Raw genomic sequence first — 24,397 nt, 5'->3', positions numbered from 1 at the left:
TTTTTACATTCTTTTTTTTAAATTTTTTTAAAGATTTTATTTGTGTTTGGATTGACAAAATACAGCAAGGATACAATACATTTTAGGAATAAATTAACATTTATGAATATGTTCCATACCTCCCAGCTCAAAATGATCTGATGTTCATGTTTGTGAGCATAAACACATACATACATTACTCGCATAGATTGATTACATGATCGTAAATGCTTACATAAACATTAGATTAAAACATGTTTTTATTTTTGTCACTTATTGTTAATGCAAAATAAATCATTAATTCAGAATTGTTTTATTCATTTAAATTGAATGGGTGGGATTTGTCTGTCGTTAACCTTTGAAACAATGCAAACCGCTATTCTGAGCAGGAGTGGCTTATGTTTTTCCCCCCCAAACTTCCTAAGAGTTTGCACACAATTGACAAATGCTGGCTATTTTGATCTTTCAGGAGGACATATAGCTGCTGCCATAACGAGATCTGTTGTATGAGCAAAGGTTATTGTAGTCAAGTTCTGCATCTAAGGATTGGAAATATTAAAAAACTAACATCACCATGAAATCAATGAGGGAAGTAAATCTGGATACATACAGTTTGTCTCTACTTACGGCAAAAGAAGATATCCTGAATCCACGATCGTCAACAAACTGGTATAATGACAATTTTTGCTTGTTTAAAAAAAAAAAATCCATAGCCTACATGTGCATGTGAAGTTGATTGAAATTAAAAACGTTTTCACAATCCTAAAAAATAAATACCAATAAATGTTTCTGACCATATAACATTAATGTTACTAATGAAATAGCTAATAGGCCTACATCAGTGTTACTTTGAGTGTTTGTAAATATTTTAAATTATTTTGTATTTTAATTTTAGTAGGCCGTTTTAGTAGGCTAATTTTGTTTTATGTTTTTGTCATATTTATTATATATTTATTGTTTAAATATATCTATATAGTTTTAGTTACTCTATAAAATAAAAATGAGGAATGTTGCTTTGACAACAAGGAGAAATAAAATAAGTAGCCTATCGAAAGTGTTTTGGTTTTAGTTTAAATTACAATACCCCTGGCCCTGACATGCATTTAAACTAACAACAATAATTATAACGAATATGAAATGCGTAATAATATGATATAATCAAAGCATAATATCCTAAATTGCAAAAGCGAAAAGTCTTAGCAGAGGATGGTTTCGATCCATCGACCTCTGGGTTATGGGCCCAGCACGCTTCCGCTGCGCCACTCTGCTTGCCGGTATGTCACTGGAACACTCCTGACTCTTGAACAAAAGACAATTTCCGTTGCTACTATGTAGCTGTTAAATGCATTACTTATTCATAAACGCCGACAACAACATAAAACACAACGCTCAAGCTGAAATTCCTTGGAAAGAAGGTAAATAATGTGCGCCTGTTCAATTCCACAGATGGCTGTAATGTGTGTGCGTGTGCAGGCGACCCCGTTTAAATGAATAGGACAACTCTTCATCTCATATTTAAAATAATTAGGGCACATTCCACAAAAAAGTGCACTTTTGTGTCCCATGACTTAGTTTTTTCTTTCTTAAAGTTTTTTGTGGTTGTTTTCATTTTGCTATATGGCTCCAAACTAGCTGTGGTGTCTTCATCTGATGGAATATACAATATTTCAAAATGTCTGTCTTATCTTAATGACCAAACAACCCCCTCCCAGACCAATTTCCTCCGTAAATACCCCTGCTTATCTTAATTAGTATGTTTATCTGCAAAACCACTCTGTATGACAAACTATCCTACAATCTGACATGATGAATCAAGGAGGTGTGTGTGGGGGTCTTCTTCAGACATGATGTGTGTGAGAGATTGTTTTTGACCATGCTGGGGGCTAAAATGCAGACATATTCATGGAGCAGTTCCTGTTGTTTTGGCTACTGTTGTCACAGGAAACGTTTTAAAAGGGAGAAATATGTCGCCACTGGAAGAACTTTATTGTTTGAGAGCTAAAAAAAGTATAATTCTGTTATTTTTATGATGGAACTTTATTCAGTCAGTTTGTTCCTGATAAGAGAAACCTTTGGGAATTCTTTCCTGACATTCATACAGCCACATTTGATTTGATGTTAAATTAAGATGTTATTCAAACCATATCCTAGTAATTTGATCTTGTAGTTCAGATCTGTATTACATTATGTATCTGTATCAATTAATCAGATATTCAAAGTTAATATTAATAATGGCTTCAAGCACGTAAACGGAGATAGAAAGTGCCAGTTGGCTTATCAAGGTAGCCTACTAGTCTAAACACGGAAGTCTGAAAAAGCAGGACACTGCATCTAAATAACCTTCCTGTCTCTTTCATTTCCCCCCCTTTAATTCACGTATGGCCTATATATTACTGTAAAGCATAATGTATTGTTCACATCCACAGTAGACACTACAGATGAATGAGGTAAAAAGTAATAACTATTAACTAATAGATATCACCACTTTCCCCAGATGACTAGCCTACAGTACATTAAGACAATTGTTTTGTATTGCAAGCTTTCTGAACTCTTGTTGAAATATGCAAATGAGGCAAGAACTCAAATTTGAACATTGGATAAAGCCATTTTTGACATTTTTATTTCATTTAGTTGACATGAAAGTTTTATTTTTTTACTGAGGGGATTTTTTGGATCTCTTTTTAACACTCCATAAATCATAAAATGCTGTCAATATATTTAAAAAACAGTTTTTTTTATAGTAACATAACATAACAACACCCAAGCAGTTTAAACGCGTGTCTTATGAAAGTTAGATATAACATGCATGACAGAGTCTATATGCGGTCAAGGAGTTCAGCTCAAGACATCTGCATAAGCCATCAAACTATTCACCTAGAAGTTGAAACATGTAACAGTCTATGTGATTATCCATAGGCTTTCGAGAATGGCTGTGACATACTTGGCATTGTGATTTCCAAGAAAGATAAAATAATGGCTCCAGTGTCTAAATTTATCATTTTAAATGGAGTCATTTCTAAATGGAGTACTCAGGTTTGTATGTTCCGACATTGTTGTCGTGAGAATGTGGGAAAACTGCCCTGTTGTTTCTTGGGTTTGTTTTACAGAAGCCCCTGGGGATCCAAGAAGGGTCCTGTTTATGGGCGTCATTTAAAGGAAATGATTCCATTTGTGCCTAATATATACACACTACCGGTCAAAGTTTTAGATCGCTCTGATTTTTAAATGTTTTTAATAGAAAGCGTTTGTAACATACTGTTCAAAAGTTTGGGATCAGTAAGATTTTTTTTTTTTTTAAAGAAATGAATAGGCTACTTTTATTCAGCAAGGACGCATTAAATTGGTTAAAAGTGACAATAAAGACATTTATAATGTTACAAAAGCTTTCTATTTCATATAAGTGCTGTTCTTTTGAAATTGTATATTCATCAAATAATTTGGGGGAATTTTTTTTTCAACATTGATAATAATAATAAATGTTTCTTGAGCAGCAAATTAGCATATCAGAATGATTTCTAAAGGATCATGTGACACTGAAGACTGGAGTAATGATGCTGAAAATACAGCTTTGATCACAGGATTATATTGCATTTTAAAATATATTTAAATAGAAAAAAGTTATTTTAAATTGTAAAAATATATCGGAATATTACTGTTTTTTGCTGTATTTAAAATCAAATAAATGGTGTGCATAAAGTTACTTCTGTAAAATCTTGCTATCTTACTAAAATCTTTTGAAAACTTTTGAACGGTATAGTGTAAATACAGTCAATACTGTACTGATAGTTTTGTGACATTTCTTTTGCATTACACACTAAAGAGCGAAATCTATCAATATATCATATACAGTATATCAGATATAACCAAAACTCAAACATCAGTGCAGAGCATTCATATGACTTAAATTTCAGAGAACTTAAAATACATTATTCTCTGTTATTGAGTTATCCATCCTAATGAAATTACACAAACCTTAATATTCCTTGTGGCCGTTTTATTTTCTGTGTACAGGGCTTTATTTGCCTATGATGGAATAATGAACCGACTCAAACTGGCTGATTCTGGAGGTAAGTGCACACTGCACAGAAAGCCTTTTAAATAATGTTTTAAGTTTTGGAGCTTGTTTTAATGCTATTTCTTTTATAGTAGGTGGATTGAAAGAATTGTCGACTAAACTTCACCCCATGCGGCCACTTTACGGGATGTGCAGAGTGGGCACAGCTCAACCCTGCATCGTTATGATATTATGGGTTAGTTCATCCTCCACACAGTTCTGTTTAATGTAAAACACTTTACTTTATTCCCCTTTAACCAGTGTTTGTGGGCTCTCAGGTAGGAAATGAAGTGGACGAGTACTGCAGAGCTGAGTGTGCGAGTCATTTACCAGCGATCAGGAACTTCTTTAAGGTAAAAGAGGGGAGGGATTATGGTAATTATATAATATATAAACATTTTTTACACATTGTACTTTTATTGTCATTGGGGCAGTAACCTTTAAAGGGGTAGTTCTCCCAAGAATGAAAATTCTGTTATCATTTTCTCACCTTCAAGTTGTTCCAAACCTGTATGAGTTTCTTTATTATGCTGAACACAAAAGAAGATATTTTGATGAATATGGGTAACCAGACAGTTGATGGGCCCTATTGACTTCCACAGTATGGAAAAAAAAACTATGGAAGTCAATGGGGTTTTGTGTTCAGCAGAATAAAGAAACTTATACAGGTTTGGAACAACTTGAGGGTGAGTTAATTATTATCTTTAAACCTCATTTACCTGTAAACATAGTCATTTTATAGGTTAATTTTATTTTAAATGAATTACTAAATATTGATTACGGGTGCTTTCACACCTGCCTCATTTAGTTCGGTTGAATCGCAGTTCGTAGTCCCGCTTGGTGCGGTTCGTTTGTGCAGGTGTGAATGCAGCAATCGCACTCGGGTGCGCACCAAAAGCGGACCAAAGAAGCGTACCGAGGTGGTCTCGGTACGCTTTCAAACAAACTCTGGAGAGGTTCGTTTGTGGTGAGAACGTGATCCATCCGACCTCGAACAGACCCAACTGCCAAATAACTGCGCATGTTTTGATTAAACCAGCTGCCGTGGCCCGTGACCAGGGATACAATCAGCCCACGAAGTCGTTTCTCGAAAGCGGCGTGTTGTCTGGCGGATTTTCCTCCTCTTTGTTTACTTCCGTCAGTTCTGTTGGAATCGATTCTAATAACACACTAATAGTTTATTTGTAAATTCTGGACTCCTAAAATTCAAAGATTTGGTTGATTTGAAGATTTTGATTTGTATGTGGAAAGCTAAGCAGAGAGTTCTGTCTATGGTTTTACAAAATGTATTCACTTTTTGTATCAGAGGAAGATGGCCATAGAAGGCAATATCATTAAAACTCTTTTTGCACGTACTAGGCCTACACAAAAACAGAAGTGTTTGTCTATTTACGGAATTAAATTGTGGAACACTTTGGACTATGAACTGAAGTGCTGCAAAAGTGTTTGTAAATTTAAGAAATTGTATAAGGAAAAAATAAAGGAATGTTACAAGAAAAATGATGACTAGCATGCTTAAAATGATGATAATTAAGTGTAAAGAGAGGCATTACTGAAAATGTTTGGTGTTTGGGGTGAGGATTGGGGTTGATTAGTTCATAAAGCAGCTGTTTTTTATTTATTTTATTTTTATGTGCACAAATAAGCGACAGGAATTATAAGATTTTCTTCTTCCTGTTCCTTTTTTTTGTTCGTTCATGCACGTCATGAATGAATGATTAAACATTTATATATGTATGACTTGTGCAATAAATATATAAATTATTTGACGGAATTTTCCCTCACGTTAATTCTGACAATGGAAGTGCAGTTATGAAAATACGTTCAAGACCCATCTGACCAACGAGTGATGTGGATGTTGTCACGTGACTGCATTTTGGTTCGTTTCATATTGATTCGGACCTAGAGCAATCAGTGTGGTGTGAAATAAAAGGAACCAAAACGCCTGAAAACTGCTACAAACAAAGTATATATTTTTTCCCTTGGTCCGGACCAAATGAACCGAACCACAGATGTGAAAGCACCCTTAGGTACTAAACTGCACCTTTTAAGGGTAGATAAGGTACAAAGTGTTTCCTTTTAAGGGTAGCCTACAGCCTCAGTGAAAAGCTGTTTAATTTTTTGCACATTTTGTTTAGCTTTATTCGTATATAGAGATAATTCGAATTAGGGAACATAATAGTCGTTCTTGTTTCGTGATCATGTGAGCGTGCAGATATTAAATTAGATTTTTTCTTTTAGAAGTCTTGTTAGACTGCATGTCTTTCTTGTCAGGATGGATTATATGTTTAAAATAAAATGTTGCTATCTTTGTCTTTCTGGTGCTTCAGGAAGTTCACATCTTTCTTCCTGCCCACACTTTGGATGAAATCACAGAAGAGAGGATCTGTACACTGGCCTATAATGCTGCCGCGGTCACGAAGGGGCCGAGAGGGAGACCCGGACGCCGGATGGAAGACAGACAGGCCATTGTGGTATGACACCATGACTATTTCTTACCACAAGAGGGAAGGCTTTAAGAATCCTGAGTGATGAAGTTGTTTTGAAAAGTATAGCCAGTCAGGCAATTAAACTATTAAAATCAGGAAAATGGTCAAACAAATCAAACTGACTCCTCACCATTTACAGGGCACTAATTACAAACGAACAATCGCAGCCGCAGAGATCCAGAGAATCCAGAGGGATTCTTTCTGGGCACAAGCAGAGGTACGGTGTGAGATTTTACATTTCTTTTTCATTGTTGCCTATTATTCTTTACACGGTTGATATTATCAATTATGAATGTTATGGCAAGAAAAGAATAACTCTCCAGATCTCCAAATTTCCTGACATTACCAACACAAAATAAATAAATAAATTGTTATGTCACAGGAGTAAATTCTGATACCACTCATTTTATGTGTAACTGGTAATAAATCACAAGTTACAAATAATAATAATAGAAATGAAATACAGTTGTGTTGTTGAATATTTTGTCGTCTTCCTTTTTATTATCAACCCATGGCACATTATTTTATTGGATTTCAGAACTTACACATTTCCTTTTTTACTATAAATGTTTCTTTTATTTTAAAGGGCTAGTTCACCCAAATATTCTGTCATTAGTTATTCACCCTCATGTCGTTCCAAATCCGTAACACTTTTGTTCATCTTCGAAACACAAATAACGCAATACAATAACAGAGGTCGGTTTCTTACTATATTTATTTACAGAGAGAAGAGGAGGAAAGGAAAAAGGAGGAACAGCGGAGGGCAGCAGAGGACAGGAGGCAGAGAGAGAGAGAGCGAATGCTCCAAGAAAAGAGAGAGGCGATTGAGAGAGATAGGAGGTTGAATGAAAAGGAACAGAAAATAAAGGAGCAGAGGTCAGTCAAACATTCCCCCACATACATGCACAAAATCCCAGAGGGCCAAAAGTGAACTTTTAAAATCTTCTTTTTTTTTTTTTTTTTAGGAGAATACAGGCCAAAATGGATGCAGAGGCCCACAAACAAGAGAAATTAAAATGGGTATGATTAATGTGTTTCTGTGTGTTTACATGCACATGTTCAATGTTAATCTATTTTATAAATATATATATATTTATATCACAGGAGCACCAGGAAAGGGAGCGTGAAGAAGAGGAAACGAGAGCTAGATATTTCCGCTCTGAATCAGAGGAAAAATCTTCGGTGAGTTCTGTCAATCAAACTTAAACCTGCCACTAAACGCCTCCCTTAAATAGCCTACTGTATTGTGGCCTGTGAATTTAATGCTGTGATGTGATACGGTTTATGGCCAACAGGAGGCAGCAGTTCTAGTGTCTCAGCGTGTTGCAAACACGAGAGAGTTTTTCAGACAACTGTCCTCCACAAGTGTCCACACAGCCTCCAGTCCCAGCTCACCAGGTAAAGCGTAATACAAAGTGAACCGGCATGTGTTCCCTTTGACTTGAACGGCGAGAACGACTTCGCTACTGCACTACCTGCCCACAAACAAATATATTATGTCTTACATTTAAAGAACTTATTTTAAAATCCAAAGTAATTTATTTTTGCATTTTTAAAAATTAATAAAATAAATAAAACAATAAAATTGTTATTGTATTAGCTATTATGAAATGACACAGAACAATACATTTGCTACATTAATCTAGGTTAATGTTTCTACACTGTAAAAAGATATATGATCAGTAAGTTGTGACAACATATGTTTTAACATTGCTTTAACTCATAAAAATAAGTTAAGCAAATTATACAAGATTCAACTATTTTTTTTAAAGTCAGTTTAATGTAATTTAAGTTGAAATGACTGAAAGTTGATTGCACTTAAAAATTTAAGGCAGCAACTTTTTTTTACAGTGTACATACAGTATTTCTAGACTACTGATTAAAAGTTTGCATGTTTTTAGGAAATTAATACTTTTATTCATCAATGATGCATTCAATTGGTCAAAAGTGACAGTAAGATTTTTACATTATTACAAAAGATTAAAATTTCAAATAAATGGTGTTCTTTTAAACTTTCTATAAAACAAAGAATCCTAAAATATTGTATCAGGGTTTTCACAAAAATCTGCACAACTGTTTTCAACATTGATAATAGTAAGAAATGTTTCATCTGACACTGAAGACTGTATTAATGATGCTGAAAATTCAGTTTTGACATCACAGGAATAATTAGCATTTTAAAATGTATTAAACTAGAACGTTTATTACAGTGTTTACTGTATTTTGATCAAATAAATGCAGACTTGGTGAACGCCTTTCAAAACAAAACAATAAAAAATTAATTGTACATTTTAGTTCATCATTATTGTATTAACTAACAAACTAAAACTTAATGTAAAGTGTTACCAGTTAGGTAAATATATAGTGAATTCAAAGTAATCAATTGACATATTTGAGTTGTAAATAAAATGTTTTAAATCAGATGTGACTGTACAGAGAAATTCAGCACGATAAAAATAAAAACAGGGTGTTTGGTAACTGAATGTGCGTCACGTCTGCCATGTGTTTACTGATTTGTTGATTATAATGACAGTAATCTAGCTTGGTTTGTAACTGTAATTTTCATATTTTAGTGCCATTTGTTTTGAAATCTCTTTCTCATTTTTTGCAGTCAGGGGTCCCTATAGACAACTGCATCGCAGTCAGACGGACAGTGTCTTCAGTTTCAATGAATCACCTTCTTCTCCACCTGCATCCCCGTACAGATCATCATTGTTATCTCCTTACTTTCAGTCGATTCCCACATCCCAGAGCCCAACTCTTTTCACTAACACTGCAGCTTCCTCATTGCAGAATTGTGCAACGTTATCTATCAAAAGTAATCTGTCCTCGAGTAAGATAAAGTCATATGCCGTAACTGCCGCTGGCCCCGTGCCACGCCTCGAAAAACAACCACCTTCAACTTATGCAAATGAATCTGAAACAGAAACTCCAATTGGTGATATACTAGATAGTCTGGTCTTTTATCCACCTCCCTCAACTGCTGAGCAGCTCATAACCGAGGGATCAGAGATGGTGGATGAGTTTCCTCCACCTCCCTCTGGATTTAAGAATTCACCAGAACTGGTTGTGAATCAGCCTGAGACACTTGTCGACCCCATAGATACCCCTATGTCATCTCTTCCTCCATCAAGTCTGTTGGTACCTGCTAAGCCCCCCGCCAGACCGCTTCCTGCGCTGCCTGTTGCCCCACGAATGCTGAAAGACCTGGAACCGGTGAGAGATTTCACTGCTCGGGCATCGGTTATACCTACGGTTGAGGAGGAAGATGTGGAGGAAAAGAATGAGGAAAGGGAGATTAAAGATGAGGGGAAATATGTGCCAGGGAGGGATGGAGAGAGAAGGGGTCAGGAAGAAGGGAAGGGAGGTCAAAAAGAGGAGGAGGAACATGATGGGACGATTATGGGAAAACATGAAAGTGAAAAAGAATCTAATGGTAAAAGGATGGAAAAACGTGAGAGTGGAAAAGAACAAGATGGGAAAATGTTGGAAGAACGTGAGAGTGGAAAAGACAAAGATGGGAAAATGTTGGAAGAACGTAAGTGTGGAAAAGAAGAAGATGGAAAAATGTTGGAAGAACGGGTGAGTGGAAAAGAAGAAGATGGGAAAATGTTGGAAGAATGGGAGAGTGGAAAAGAACAAGATGGGAAAATGGGAGAACGTGAGAGTGGAAAAGAAGAAGATGGGAAAATGTTGGAAGAATGTGAGAGTGGAAAAGAAGAAGATGGGAAAATGTTAGAAGAACGTGAGAATGGAAAAGAAGAAGATGGGAAAATGTTAGAAGAACGTGGGAGTGGAAAAGAAGAAGATGGGAAAATGTTAGAAGAACGTGAGAGTGGAAAAGAAGAAAATGGAAAAATGGAAAAACGTGAAAGTGGAAAAGAAGAAGATGGGGAAATGGAAGAACGTGAGAGTGGAAAAGAAGATGGGAAAATGTTGGAAGAACATGAGTGTGGAAAAGAAGATGGGAAAATGGAAGAACGTGAGAGTGGAAAAGATGAAGATGGGAAAATGGAAGAACGTGAGAGTGGAAAAGAAGAAGATGGGAAAATGGAAGAACGTGAGAGTGGAAAAGAAGAAGATGGGAAAATGGAAGAACTTGAAAGTGGAAAAGAAGAACGTGAGTGTGGAAAACAAGAAGATGGGCAAATGTTGGAAGAACGTGAGTGTGGAAAAGACCAAGATGGGAAAAAGTTAGAAGAACGTGAGTGTGGAAAAGAACAAGATGGGGAAATTATGGAGGAAGAAGAGAGTGAAAAAATACAACATGCTAAAATTATATTAGAATGTGTATTAGAAAAAGAGCAAGATAGGGAAATTACAGAAAAACATGAGGAAGATGGGAAAAGTTTGAAAGAATGCGAGAATGAAAAAATGATGGAAGAAAACGAGCAAGATGGAAAAACCATGGAAGCTTTTGAGGCTGAAAAATATGGGGAAATTATGGAAGAATGTGGGCAAGAAAATAAGCAATATGGAAAAAAATTAGATGTGAGGAAATGCGAGGAAGAACATGCCAGTGAAAAGGAACAAGGTGGGGAAATTATAGAAGAACTTGAGGTTGACAAAATACAAGATGGGAGTATCATGGAGGAACATGACATTGAAAAAGAACAGGATTGGAAAATTATTGATGAATTAGGCCGTAAAAAAATACAAAATGCAAAAATACTGTTAGAACATATGAGAGGAAAAAAGCAAGATGGAATAATTGTGGAGGCGTTTGACAGTAAAATAGAACAAGACAGGAAAAGCAGGGAAGTATTTGAGACTGCGCAAACGCAATATGTGGAAAGGATGGAAGAATGTGGGCAAGAAAATGAGCAAGATGGGAAAATTTTAGAAAAACGTGAGGATGAAGATGATGGGAAAATTGTAGAAAAACGTGAGGATGAAGATGATGGGGAAATTGTAGTAAAACATGAAGACAGGAAAAGTCCAGAAGAACACAAAAGTGAAAACAAGCAGGATTGGAAAATGACAGAAGACAAAGTACAAAAAAAAATACAAGATGGAGACATCATAGAAGAACATGTATTTGAAACTGAACAAATTCAATATGTGAAAATTATGGGGGACTGTGGACAAGAAAATGAAAAAAATGGGGAAAAATTTGAAATATATGAGGAAGAATATGAGATTGAAAAAGTACAAGATTTGAACATTATACAATCACATGGTGATGAAGAACAGGATTGGGAAATTATGGAGAGTGAAAAAATACAAAATACAAATATGATGTTAGAATATATGAGAGAAAAAGAGCAAGATTGTAAAACTGGGGAAAGTCTGGAAGAACACAAAGAACTGAATTGGAAAATGACAGAAGAATGTGGGAAAATCATGGAAGAACATGAAAGGGAAAAAGCAGGACAAGGTGGGATGATGGAAAAGCGACAGATCCAAGACAATAAAGGAATGTCACGTGTGGATGATGTAGCCAGAGCAGTGAAAGTGACTGTGCTCAGGGAGGAAGAATCATATACAGAGATTATAAAGAGGGATGAGGCTACAGAAGAAGCTGTTGAACAGGTCAAGAGTGACCATGGAAATGAGAAGGAAGAGATGAACACGCCTTTAATCCAGACGGAAGAATCCAGTGCTGATACGCTTTTCTCCCAGCATTCACAACTCTTCCCAGAATCCCATGCAACCGAACCATCTCAATTCAATGACGCATCTATTCCTGAAAGTATTTCAAGTACTCAAGATAAAAATGAGGCACAGATGAGCTCCTCACACCAAACAAACTTACCAACTATTCAGGTTGAGTCTGATCTTTCCAACCTGAGCATTGATGACATGAAAGAGAAGACATCTGAATCTGTTGACTGTCAAGCTTCCTCCAAAAACAGCCCAGACGCCACGTTTGCTGAACGGGGTCCTAACACAGGAACACACGTTACAGTGACGGATGAACAGACTCACGCAGAGGCTAAAATTGTGGACGGCACCGATGGTTCGGCTGAAGGGAACAATATTGATTGCGAGACATCACCGATATCTGAGAATCAAGCCAGGATTGGACGGTCAGGCGAGAGGGAGGGGCTTGTACCTGTCAGTCATTTCCTCCAAGACCCAGGTAATGATAATGGTGGACTGGATAGATACAGTTCTTTAATCAACATCTTAATATCAAGTAACTTACTATTGTATATGCCTTATGTAATGTAGGCTACATCACTCTTCAAAAGTTTGGGGGCTGTAAAATTTTGTAATACTTTTATTTAAGGAGGACACATTACGTTTTTCAAAAGTCACAGTGAAGACATTCAACATAACCTTACACAACATTTCTATTTCATAATCCTGAAAACGATGTTTCCAGAAAAATATTAAGCAACTGTTTTCAACAATGATAGTAAGAAATGTTTCTTGAGCAGCAAATCAGCATATTAGCATGATTTCTGAAGGATCATGTGACACTGAAGACTGGGGTAGAATGCTGAAAATTTTGCTATTTTAAAACAGCTGTTTTAAATTGTAATAATATTTCACAATATTATGGTTTTACTATCATATTTTTGATCAAATACACGCAGCCTTGGTGAGCAGAAGAGACTTTTTCCAAACCCGAACTTTGCATGTTTGAATAAATAATTCTGTGAAATAATGTAAAGTTGTTTAAACACTCAATTTTCTCAGTAACATTTGCTTTTGACAGCCAACATTGATAGAAATGTTCATCGTTTTGAAAAGAAAGATAAAAAAACTGATAAAATTTACTTTCATTTAGACTTGAAACTCAAAATATGTTTCGGGGTTAAAGAGTTGCTTTCACTACAGGATGCCAAAAGTTTTCTCCCAAATATGACAAATATGAGGATGTTTTGCAGGTACCAATTTAGACGAGCTTTATGCCAAAACATTTTTTTGAAAGAAAAATACTGGTAAAACCCTTAACAATAAGTTTCAACATTAGTTAATGTATTAACTAACATGAACTAACATCTGTTACGGTATTTGTTAATCTTTGTTAACATTAACATAAAAATACAGCTATTCATTCTTTGTTCATGTTAGTTCACAGTGCATTAACTAATGTTAACAAATACAACCTTTGATTTTAATAATGTATTAGTAAATGTTGAAATTAATATTATTTAAGATTAATAAATGCTGAAGAATATTGTTCATTCTTAGTTCATATTTACTAAGATAGTTAAAACTAATGAACTTAAGTGTTACCAAAATGATAAAACAAATGTTATGTTTAAATAAGAAATGTAAAATACAGTCTTGGTTGATTTTTTATGACATATACATTTTCTCAATTCATTTTTAACCATGTCTGTAGTCACAGTTTAGCAAGTCCTCTTGCTTATTTCTGCTGAGATTTAAAAAAAATTGTGTGTGTGCTAACACTTGATGGTCCACTTTAGACACGCTTTTAACTATAAGTAACTTTGCAACTATATTCTACTGCAAAACTTATTCTACTAACCCAATCCCTAACACCTAAACCTAATGTAACAGTCTACAGTCTACTAATACTCTAATGAGAGGTAGTTGACATGCAGTTGCAGAGCTACTTCAAGAAATGGACTATCGAAATGAAGTGTAACCTTTGTTTTGTTACTTTGCAGACACATCGATAGGCCTAAAGCATTGCGTTACTCCTCAGCTGGATCTGACCAATGACATAAGTGATGTTGAAGAGGGAGAGGAGGCTACATCACTCATTGTCGGGGACACAGAAGTGGAGCAGATCTTAAAATGCGATTCTGATCGTGATCACGACAATGAAGACTTAAAGCACAAATGTCTGCAGGATGGCAAAACCATCACGGAAACACCCAGTGACACGAGGAATGATAAGACGGCCGATGATAAATGAGGAACATTTGGAGATAATTGGTAGGCGTGAGCTGTAATCTCAGAACAGATCATTCTATTAAAGAATGCTGTTTCTGGTTTGGATAGGCATTAATTATTAAACCACAAGGAGTGGAAGGTAATTCTGTGTTAATTGCAGATTTGTTGTTATTTCACACCAGGTACAGGTAGGTTGTTGTTTTTCTGACGGGGTGTTTACACTACACCGTTCTCAACTAAAAACTAAAAACGTTCAAAAACAGGTTTCAATGTGAAAGTTTTGTTAAAACGCTACTGTTATTGTCTCTGTGTAAACTACAAAAACACTAATTTGTGTAAACAGTGAAGTCATTTTGTTCAGTCTTTAGGCGCGTAGTTTATTTACAAAGTGACATGGCCAACCACTGACATGCATAATACAGCGTTTTCAATAGTTTTTCGCAGATCCGTGTGAACGGGTATCGTTTTGACAATGTCGTCTGTATGTGAAAAACACTTTTCCATTTTTAGTACATCGTTGTCATGTACCAAGTCTCAGATGAGATGGTGATATCCTAGAATGCGATAACAGCTATACTACATAATTACCCCAATTTAGGGATTTAGAGAAAATCTTATCATGATAATTATAATTGTAAATCTCAAAAGTGCTCTTGCTGGAAGGAAATATAACACTATCATTTTTTACAAAAAGTCTACTTAGTGTACACCTCAACCTTAAATTAATCTCTTATCAAACAAACAGAAAAAAGTACACTTTCGCAGTGACCCATGAACAGCAAAGGACTCTGGGATAGATGAGATGTCAATCAGAAACAGACAAAGAGGAGACATATTTTTCAGGTACACCGAGTGCAAATGCTTTAACTGTTACATCGGTATCCTTACCTCTCTTCACAGCATAAATTCTCCTTCTCCTGCCAAAAATATTAGAGATTGCATGTAACAACATACCGGTTTTCTGCTGTTGTGGTTAAGTGTTATGTATAACTCTTCCGTGTTAGAGAAAGATTGTGAATTCGGTAACACTTATAACTTATAAGCACAATATGTTTTTTTTTTTAATATTGGTTAACTACATTGATTAATATGAACTATCATTGAACAATACTTATACCATATTTATTACATTAGCTAATGTTAATCTCAACATTTACTATACAGCATGTATTTGTATACGATCAGAAGTTGTATCTGTTAGCATAAGTTACGGCACTGTGAACTAACATGAACATTTTTATTAACTAACATTAACAAAGGTTAATGCTGTAAACATATATTGCTCATTGTTCGTAAACAATGTATGTAAACATGTCATTCTAAATTCCCAGGGAAAGCAAGTACTGATAAGAATGTAAAATGTGTATCTTGAAATGCAATTTAAGTCGCTTAAAAGCGTCTGCCGAATGCATGAATGTTAAATGCATGTGTCTGCTAAAAGTATATTAAGAAGTAGCATTAAAAGCTTACGTGCATAAAAGCCACAAAACTCTAAAATATGTTTGATGTAGTATGTACCCAACTAAGTTATGAAAAAAATATTTCAGAATTTTAAATGTCCAGTTTTTTAAAAGTTCTTGGGTTATCTGAACAGTAAGGAATCATTACATTTTATGAGTTTGCAAGCATTATGAGAATGTTACTTTTTAATGTTTTCGGAACATTCTGAAACAAGTAGCAACATTTAAAAAAAATGTTAGACGAACGCCCAACTCAAACGTTGTAGAAAAAACCTTCCATGAGTGATGTTTAAATAATGTTTTTGTGCTAACGTTTTGAGAGCCTTATTAAAGATCAGGGCACGTATTCTTAAAGATTCTAAGAATCCTCTCAGAAAACTTCTAATTTAGCTTAAAAACTTCTACGTTGGAGTCTTAGCTCAAGACCAATCTGAGAGCAACTCTGAGCAAGGAAAAGACAAAAACTTTCATCTTAGTGAGGAGGCGGGGCTGACACAATGCTATGTATGACACAATCTTTTGAAGACTGTGATTGGTTGGTTGTCCAAGAAGGGGGGAAAAAAAAGAGCGATTTTAAGTATAGGGTCTACTCACACACACGCACGCACGCACACACAAACACACATTATATATATATGTATATAAATCCTTTTTTTTTTTTTTTTTTTTTTTATACTGTTAGTTTACTATAAGGCATTTGATTGGCTTACAATGTAAAAATTGTTCCACTCTTTCCAGTTACACTGATTGCTGTCTATTTAAGTGACGGTTTGAATGTTGGTTTTAATGTAGCAAACATGCAATAAAAAACAAGAAGGATGAGAAAGCCCAATGAGAGGAACAGTGTTTACTTACTGTTAGCCCAGTTAGTGGATGAACAGGAAAATGCGGGCCGGGTGTCACAGCACGGGGCAAGAAGCAGACGTGGGAGCTTATAGCGGTTAATAATAAATTCATTATTGTGAACTGCGACACAATAAGAGGTTCTGTAATTGTTTGTGTGATCACTGCTTACAGAAGGTCGTGACAGACCCAAATCCCAGTTGCCAAATATCTTAATGTAGTGATACTTTAATTTCTGGCGCTATGGCATTTCTGCGCTGTGTTGGAGATGTTAGCGTGTCTCTATAAGATCTGTCACAAACATGATCCCTGCACCATCTAATCTATAGCGTCTTATTAACTCACTGTCTGCAACACATTTCTTCTCCCTCTTCGTCTTTCTGTCATTTTCTCCTCTGCTAAAGAAACTCTTAAGCCTCTTAAAAGTCCTCGTCCGTACTCCTAACAATTTTGACCTTAAGACCTCTTTTAAGGGTTAAGATGCTTTCTGAATTACTTTTTTCTTTACTAGGGTTTTTTTATTTAATTTTAAGACAAATGTTCTTAGAATTTTGTCACTAGGAGCTACTCAAGTGACCCCTCAAGTTGTTTCAAACCTGTATGAATTTCTTTCTTCTGCTGAACACAAAGGAAGATATTTTGAAAAATGTCAGTAACCAAACAGTTACCAGGTCCCATTGACTTCAATAGTAGGAAAAAAAATACTATGGAAGTCAATGGGACCTGGTAACTGTTTTGTTACTGACATTTTTCAAAATATCTTCCTTTGTGTTCAGCAGAAGAAAGAAATTCATACAGGTTTGAAACAACTTGAGGGTGAGTATATGATGACAGAATTTTCATTTTAAAGTGAACTATCCCTTTACAACTTGTGACAACGTGCCCCAATTAAAATTGTGACAACTTCCCTGTGCTGGCATTTATTAAAAAACAGAATTCTAGCCCCGGCCATCCCTTACCTTTATAAAATAGTATATAATGGGCCCCTAAAAAATCTCATCGACCCAAACAGTATATCTAGATGTCTTTGTTTTTCTGTGTGCATACAGAAATTGTTTACTAAAATGTCAATCATACCCATTAAGGTTATTCATGCTTTGAGTGCAAGCAATCTCAGACTAAGGCGTTAGCGCTGTGGCGTGTGGAGTTGGCCACACCTCTGGCTGCTAAATGTTTGATGAGACCTTGCTTAGCGAGATCCATGTTTTCATTCAAATCATTGCTGCTTTCAAAATAAACCTGACAGTCAGAACGCCCCCCTCCTTAAGAACAAATGCTGCCAGCAGACAAGAATGTTTATGCAAATAAAAAATTAAAAGAGAAGCCAAGGTAACCCTATGGGTGCATGACATGTAAGACAGACTGATGTCGCTGTGACACTATATTTATTGAGGAACTGAAATATTAGTCGACTTACTATTGGTTAGCAGTGAATGATAAGTTATTTTGTTGTAGCAAAGTGGAACTTTTGTTAAATCTACAGTGCAAACCACTGTATATTAAACCGGTTTATGTTATTATCATTAACCGAAACTAAAAAACATTTTCGTTACTTGACATAAAAAAAAATAAAAAAAAAAATAATAATATATAAAAAAAAAAAATATATATATATATATATATATATATATATATATTATTAAACATTTCAGGTAGTTTCTAATTTTTCATAGTAAAATAACTAAAACTACACTCTAAAAAATGTTGGGTTGTTTTAACCCAAATTTGGGTCAAATATGGACGAACCCAAGCGTTGGGTTAACATTTTTAATTTAAAAATTTAACCCAACGGCTGGGTTTGTCCATATTTGACCCACATTTGGGTTAAAACAAATCAGCAATTTTTAGAGTGTAAATTTATTAAAACTAAAAACTAAATCTTTAAAAAGAATAGACTTAAAATAAATTCTCGCTATTAACTAGTTGCTTAGCATACATATTACTAGGATATTGCCTGTTTTTAGTACTTATAAAGCACATATGAATGCCTTATTCTGCATGCTCATATTCTACATCTCTTACAATACCTAAACTTCAACGCTACAAAAACTACGTCCCTAAAAAAGGATCATGTGAAGACTGCAGTAATGATGCTGAAAATTCAGCTCTGCCATAACAGATTTAAAATGAAAAAAAGACATATATACTGTTGTGCGTTTATAAGTGCACAGGTCAATCATTGCTATTGTGTTCGATCAATAGTGAATTCAAAATAATTGTAAATGATCGCAAATTACAAATAATAATACTTAAAAAAATTTCAGGGATTAGGTGTGCATTTTTAGTTTAGTATCAGTATGAAATATTTAAGGCAGTTTCTGCCAAACATCAAAAATCTACGGAAACGAATGCTCTTATTGCAAATGTGCTCTTCTAACTATAGCCCTGAACTTGAATAGTAACATTTCTAAGATGTCAGTGACAGGGAAGGCATTGTCAGATGCATTAATGGTCTTATGCAACACCCAGTCCTTTGTGTTAATACAAACAAATTTAATTTCTACAAATGTATCTTGGAATGTAGCAAATACAGTAAACATTTTCCTCAATTTTTTTTAGAATTGATAACAATAATTGTTTCTTGAGCAGCAAATGAACATAGAATGATTTCTGAATGATCACGTGACACTGAAGACTGGAGGAATGATGCCGAAAATTCAGCTTTGCAGGAATAAATGACAATTCAAAACATTAACAAAGAAACATTTTTATATTTCACAATATTATCTTTTTACTGTAATTTTTATTAAAACAATGCAGCTTTGGTGAGCATAAGATATATATATAAAAATATATTACAATATATTAAAATATATTATCAAATATATTACAGAACCCAAACTTTTCATCTGTGGTGTATATTCATAAAAATGAGTCCAGTGGTTAAAAACAGCTCAAGTGAACATTTTATACAAAGACTTACATAAAATACCATGAAACAATCCTGTGCTAAATAAACCATATGAAAAAAACTGTGTGTGTGAGTGTGTGTGTGTGTGTGTGTTCCTCTGACTTACGGGAAATGTACTTGGCAAACAAGTTTATAAGCTTGTTCTGTTGACCAAATCCATATTAATGCACATTGACATGTACATGTTGTTTTTCCACTTTTATCTATAGTCTTTTACTTGACATGTCTTGTTTCTTATTCTTTAGCTTGTGTTGTAATGTAATCCATTGTGGAAAAAAAAAAAACATTTATCCATTGCATATTTTTTTCATGTGGTTCAACATCCACCTAGTCATATATCATTTTTGCAACTGATCATGGTTCTCTCCATCTCTTTCATGCAGCAGACACCATGGGGACTGTGCACGAATCATAGAAGAGACAGATGACCAATATATGTTTCTCTCAGCCGATCACCTTTCAGTGATATACTTGCAATTATTCTCATATGTTCACAATACTGCAATATACTGTATGAAAGTAGCACATGTTCAGAACTGTGTCCACAAATGCACTTGATATGCAATGGGGTCTAAAAGTCTCAGACCAGTTTTAAAGGGATAGTTCACCTAAAAATGTTACTCACCCTAATGCCATCCCTGATGTGATGTAAGTTGGCAGTGTTAGCTGATATTAAGCAGACAGTCTACAAATACTCTAATCAGAGTTCATTGACATAGTTGCAAAGTTACCGGTACTTATAGTTAGTAAGAATGTCTAAAGTGGACCATCGAAATAAAGCGTTCTAAGACATATTTCTCAAATTCTGCTAGAGAAAGTGATCATCAGGTTTTGTCCGTGCACTGTAACTGTAACTTTTTATCTTTTGTCAAATCAACTTCGATAACTAATGTGTGAAGATAACATAATATTTTGAGTTTCTGTTTATTAAACCAATCTTCTTCATTGCATTAACTAAATTACGTGAACTATTTTTTTTTACAGTGTGTCAACATTAGTGCTGCTGTAATAGTGCAAAAAAACAGGCCAGGAAGTAAAAACAAAAACATTTTTATGGTAACTGATAAACCTTTACAGACAGCCTTACAAACTACGAGGTTGGCGATAAATGATATTTGATTCTGTTAAACCTGTCGTCAACCCGCATTATTTCAGACTCCACGAACCAGCGCAGCTGAAAAACTCGATTGAAGCAAAAGGACATACAAACAGCCTATACTAAGCCATCAGAAATTCCTGTTTTCTAATCAGCTTTTCACTCAAATGGCTGATGTAACTTTTAACTGAAAAAAAAAAGTTCACTAGAAAGAACTTAAAAATCTCCACTGTAGGTTATGTATAGTTTCAGAGCATATATTTGTATTTATTATTATATTTTCCTCTTAATGAACTATGTTGTTACTGAATAATGGTTCTTGAATTTGATTTTATTTCCTATGAGGATTTCTCTGCAACCATCAGCCAAAAACGACTTGGAACAAGGTGTCTAAATATGTTGTGCGAGGCGATTGATCTGTTTGTTTATGGATATCTCTATCCAAAAGAATACATGAAATGAATCTGTTTTCTGAGTCATTGTGTCAGCTGTTCATATGACTGATACGGAAATTAAATCACACCATTTAACAAACAGATTAGAGCAATAGTGCAAACTTTACAAAGTTCTCTTAGGTATTATAAGCATATTGCTATAGAGAAAAATCGAATCCAATGAAACTTTCACTACAAGTACTGTAATGTTGATGCAGGTATAAATCCACCACTGGCATTCTAAAATTCATTGGTATTCAGGCTTTGAAAACAGATCTTGTCACAATTCCGTTAATCTGACAATTATGAGAACCTTTCGATAACATATTTGAAATGCTTTGAACACCTACGTCATTTACTGAAAACGATAAGATTTAATCACGTGACTTGTTCAAGGAGGGTGTGGTGGCATATGCACGTCTCATGAATATTAATATGATTATGTCAATAGTATAATATATAATCTTTATGGTTTTGAAAATAGTTTTCGATGCATTGATCCAGACAAGTAATTTAAAAATAAAAACTGACATAATGTTGAAAAACAGTAAAACTGTCATAAAACAGTGATAAATTGAACTATTTAATGTCCCTATGCAAGGATGCACGGCACGTGTTTTTGAGCGTGTACGTATATGAAATAAATTGTGAAATGGACCAGAAAAAATGTGGACACCGTTGTAAACGAGTTTTGGGAAAATATGCTTTCAGGAAGCAGGTTAAAGATTTACCGCCAATCATTGAATTGTCTCACATAGTTGCTAATCAAGATCTAAAAAAAGAAATGAGTTTCTTGCAATATCCATTTTTGTTCCTTAATGTAAATAGTTTTGCTGCATTGCAATCAGCAGGAATCTACGTTACTTAGTTACTTGTAATTATGCATAATTAACTGTTATTACTAGTAAGTACATGTTGTAACGTGCAACTACATCACCTCTAAATAAAGTGTTAAGTATCAATTTAGTTTTTAAATACTCCTCACTAATTTGAACTTTTACCTACGCCAACTGCTCTCAAGGTGTTTTTAGTGAATGTACTGTGGTATTTTGTCTTAATTTTGAACAATATATTATCTATTTTGTATCATTTAAAACATAACAAGCTTATATCTGTGACATGTTTTGCTTAAAAAGTGTGCTATATATCTCATTATCTCATAATAAATGAGACTTGGATTTAAAACCTTATTAAGTATGCATTAGAGAGCCAAATACTTCCTGGAGCCATATGTGCTTATAGAGTTTCCAGCAGTCGGTGTTTCAATAAGAAAACAAAACAGGTTTTTCAAGACAAGAAAATCGTGGTATTATTGTAGCGCATGCCCTGAAATATATGGTAGTATAAGTGTAGAAAAGCACAAAGAAAAAGACAGACAACACAAGTAGTCCATATACTGACAAAACACTGGCCAACAAACATGTCAACACTGTTGCAATTCAGCTCTTAAAGGGGGGGTACAATGGTGTTTCATGTATTCAGAGTTGTTTACAGTGTTAAAGAGATGGATTCTCATGCTAATAATGGCCAAAGTTTGAAAAGTTATTTTGAACGAATAACAGAGAATTTCTGTGCTAAAAATCATACTTCCGGATTGCAACACGTTTCGGCTGGTTTTTTTCTATCGTAGATCTAATGACGTAGACCAGAGTGGAACTCCTTATATGAGCATTGCTCTCGGAAAAGCGCGTTCACGCACACGTCGACCAGAGGAGAGAAAGACCGCGCTCATCGACGCGCTACTACCGGAAATCATCATCAGCAGCGCTAAATAGGAATGGTTGATGTCAAGAATGTCTCCAAAAAAGTGTGTTTTGGGATGTGAGGGAAAGTTTACCTTGTTCAGCTTCCCAAAGAACCCAGTGTTACTGGAACAGTGGATGCAGTTTGTATTTCCGGGACAGCAAAGGAGTGTGGCAAGTGCGGTTTTGTGTTCTGGTCATTTCAGTGACGAATGTTTTATTAACAAGACCCAGGTCGTCGCTGGATTTGCAAACCAAATACTATATATATATACATATATATATATATATATATATATATATATATATATATAGTAATATGGCCTACCGCACCACGATCGATAATAAGCAAACCTTCCCGGGCGCTCCCGCTTGACTCTATAGCTCCGCCCACGCCCAGAATCAAGGACCTCGGCTTTTTCCGGTTAGAATCGGAAAGCTGTATTTTTATTTTATAAATATGATGAAACTAAAGACTTTTTGGAGATATTAAGGACGCACTATTACTCTATAGGTACTCAAGATTAACATGAGATTGACTGAAACTAAGTATTTTACCCCCCCTTTAATAGTCTGACAAGCATCACTACAAATGAAAGCTTTTAAACATGATGAATGGACTCATTTGAACACTGTTTTCAGCATGCCTTTTTAGAGCTGACAGCTGAACATGCTGCGATAGTTGAGACATAATTTAATTCCAAGCTGTCTGTTTCTATTTGTATAGTGACATATTTTCCACTCAGGTGGTTACTATTAAGAAGGGTAGAAACGGGAGAACAGGTTCTATTTGTGGTGGGGTTTTTTCATGATTTGCACATGAGAAAAACAATCCAAAGTGCCAACTGAAGATGAAGCCGCAGGACTATAGACGGCGGCCAGTGACTAAGTTTAAGTCTGCCATAAACCACAAGAAGCTCTATCTGTCCAACAAAACTGTATTGTCTAGTCATAACACATTACACAAGAACAATTGTTTCTTTCAGACTACAATGAGATTATTTGGAGATCAAAAAGAGACGCTTTCTTAAGTCACACATTTTTCTTCTGAGAAAAAGACCCTGTTGTCTACTGTGTATAATTTTTTTTTGTTATAAGTTGCAAAGTTTCGTTATAAGTAAATGAGAAAGTGTCCAGAGCTATATATGAAAAAGCAACACCTGAGCAAGACCAGTGTGATGTCTAAAACTGATCAATGGCCATAAAAGGCATTTTCTATCATTGAAAAAAAAAGAGGTAATTTAAGGTTGACAATGTAAATCTGACTAAGAATAAATGTTCATTTTATTGATATAAAACTGCATATTACTGTGGAATGCAATGTCATTAAAACTTGGATAATGTCGGGGTGGGGACATAATTTCATGTGGTGTTAAAAAGAAAATGTAATTAGTGAAAAAAATAATGACAAAGTTCCCCTGAGAAGAACAAGTCTTGATGACGAATATATTAACGTAATAATCTCATGAGTAATTATCGGCGATATTTGTACTCAAGTTGGCATTTGTCTTCAGAACAGGAAAAACCTGTCCAACTTAACATTCCAAACAGGAAGACGGTTGAAATGACATCTC

The 24,397-nt window shown here is 35.0% G+C and overlaps 1 protein-coding gene across 3 annotated transcripts; it reads left to right on the top strand.

Annotated features, from left to right (window-relative positions):
• The first annotated feature begins 362 nt into the window (after positions 1-362).
• Positions 363-21,114, top strand: LOC306984436 (uncharacterized protein). Of its 3 annotated transcripts, XM_079585798.1 has the most exons (13): positions 363-648; positions 3,991-4,046; positions 4,126-4,229; positions 4,312-4,386; positions 6,364-6,507; positions 6,662-6,739; positions 7,247-7,398; positions 7,488-7,542; positions 7,627-7,704; positions 7,818-7,920; positions 9,134-12,604; positions 14,109-14,379; positions 19,935-21,114. In XM_079585798.1, exons 1-12 carry the CDS (start codon positions 554-556, stop codon positions 14,357-14,359), a joined length of 4,662 nt encoding a protein of 1,553 aa, XP_079441924.1. In that variant the 5' UTR covers positions 363-553; the 3' UTR covers positions 14,360-14,379; positions 19,935-21,114. The 3 variants fall into 3 exon arrangements, with proteins under 3 accessions (XP_079441924.1, XP_079441923.1, XP_079441925.1); XM_079585797.1 differs by lacking the exon at positions 19,935-21,114 and having other exon boundaries at positions 14,109-16,627; XM_079585799.1 differs by lacking the exons at positions 363-648; positions 19,935-21,114 and adding an exon at positions 1,216-1,394 and having other exon boundaries at positions 14,109-16,627.
• Positions 21,115-24,397: the final 3,283 nt, after the last annotated feature.

The sequence above is a fragment of the Phoxinus phoxinus genome (assembly GCF_949152265.1).
Source record: "Phoxinus phoxinus genome assembly, chromosome: 17".
NCBI classification, from domain to species: Eukaryota; Metazoa; Chordata; class Actinopteri; order Cypriniformes; family Leuciscidae; genus Phoxinus; species Phoxinus phoxinus.
This window is presented reverse-complemented; position numbering and strand designations above follow the sequence as displayed.

Bases quoted from the DNA above. Each gene is read 5' to 3' on its own strand.
- LOC306984436 (XM_079585798.1), top strand. From the start codon at position 554: ATGAAATCAATGAGGGAAGTAAATCTGGATACATACAGTTTGTCTCTA. The intron at 4,047-4,125 runs GTAAGTGCACAC...TTTCTTTTATAG, and splicing joins CAAACTGGCTGATTCTGGAG to TAGGTGGATTGAAAGAATTG. The intron at 7,705-7,817 runs GTGAGTTCTGTC...TATGGCCAACAG, and splicing joins AATCAGAGGAAAAATCTTCG to GAGGCAGCAGTTCTAGTGTC.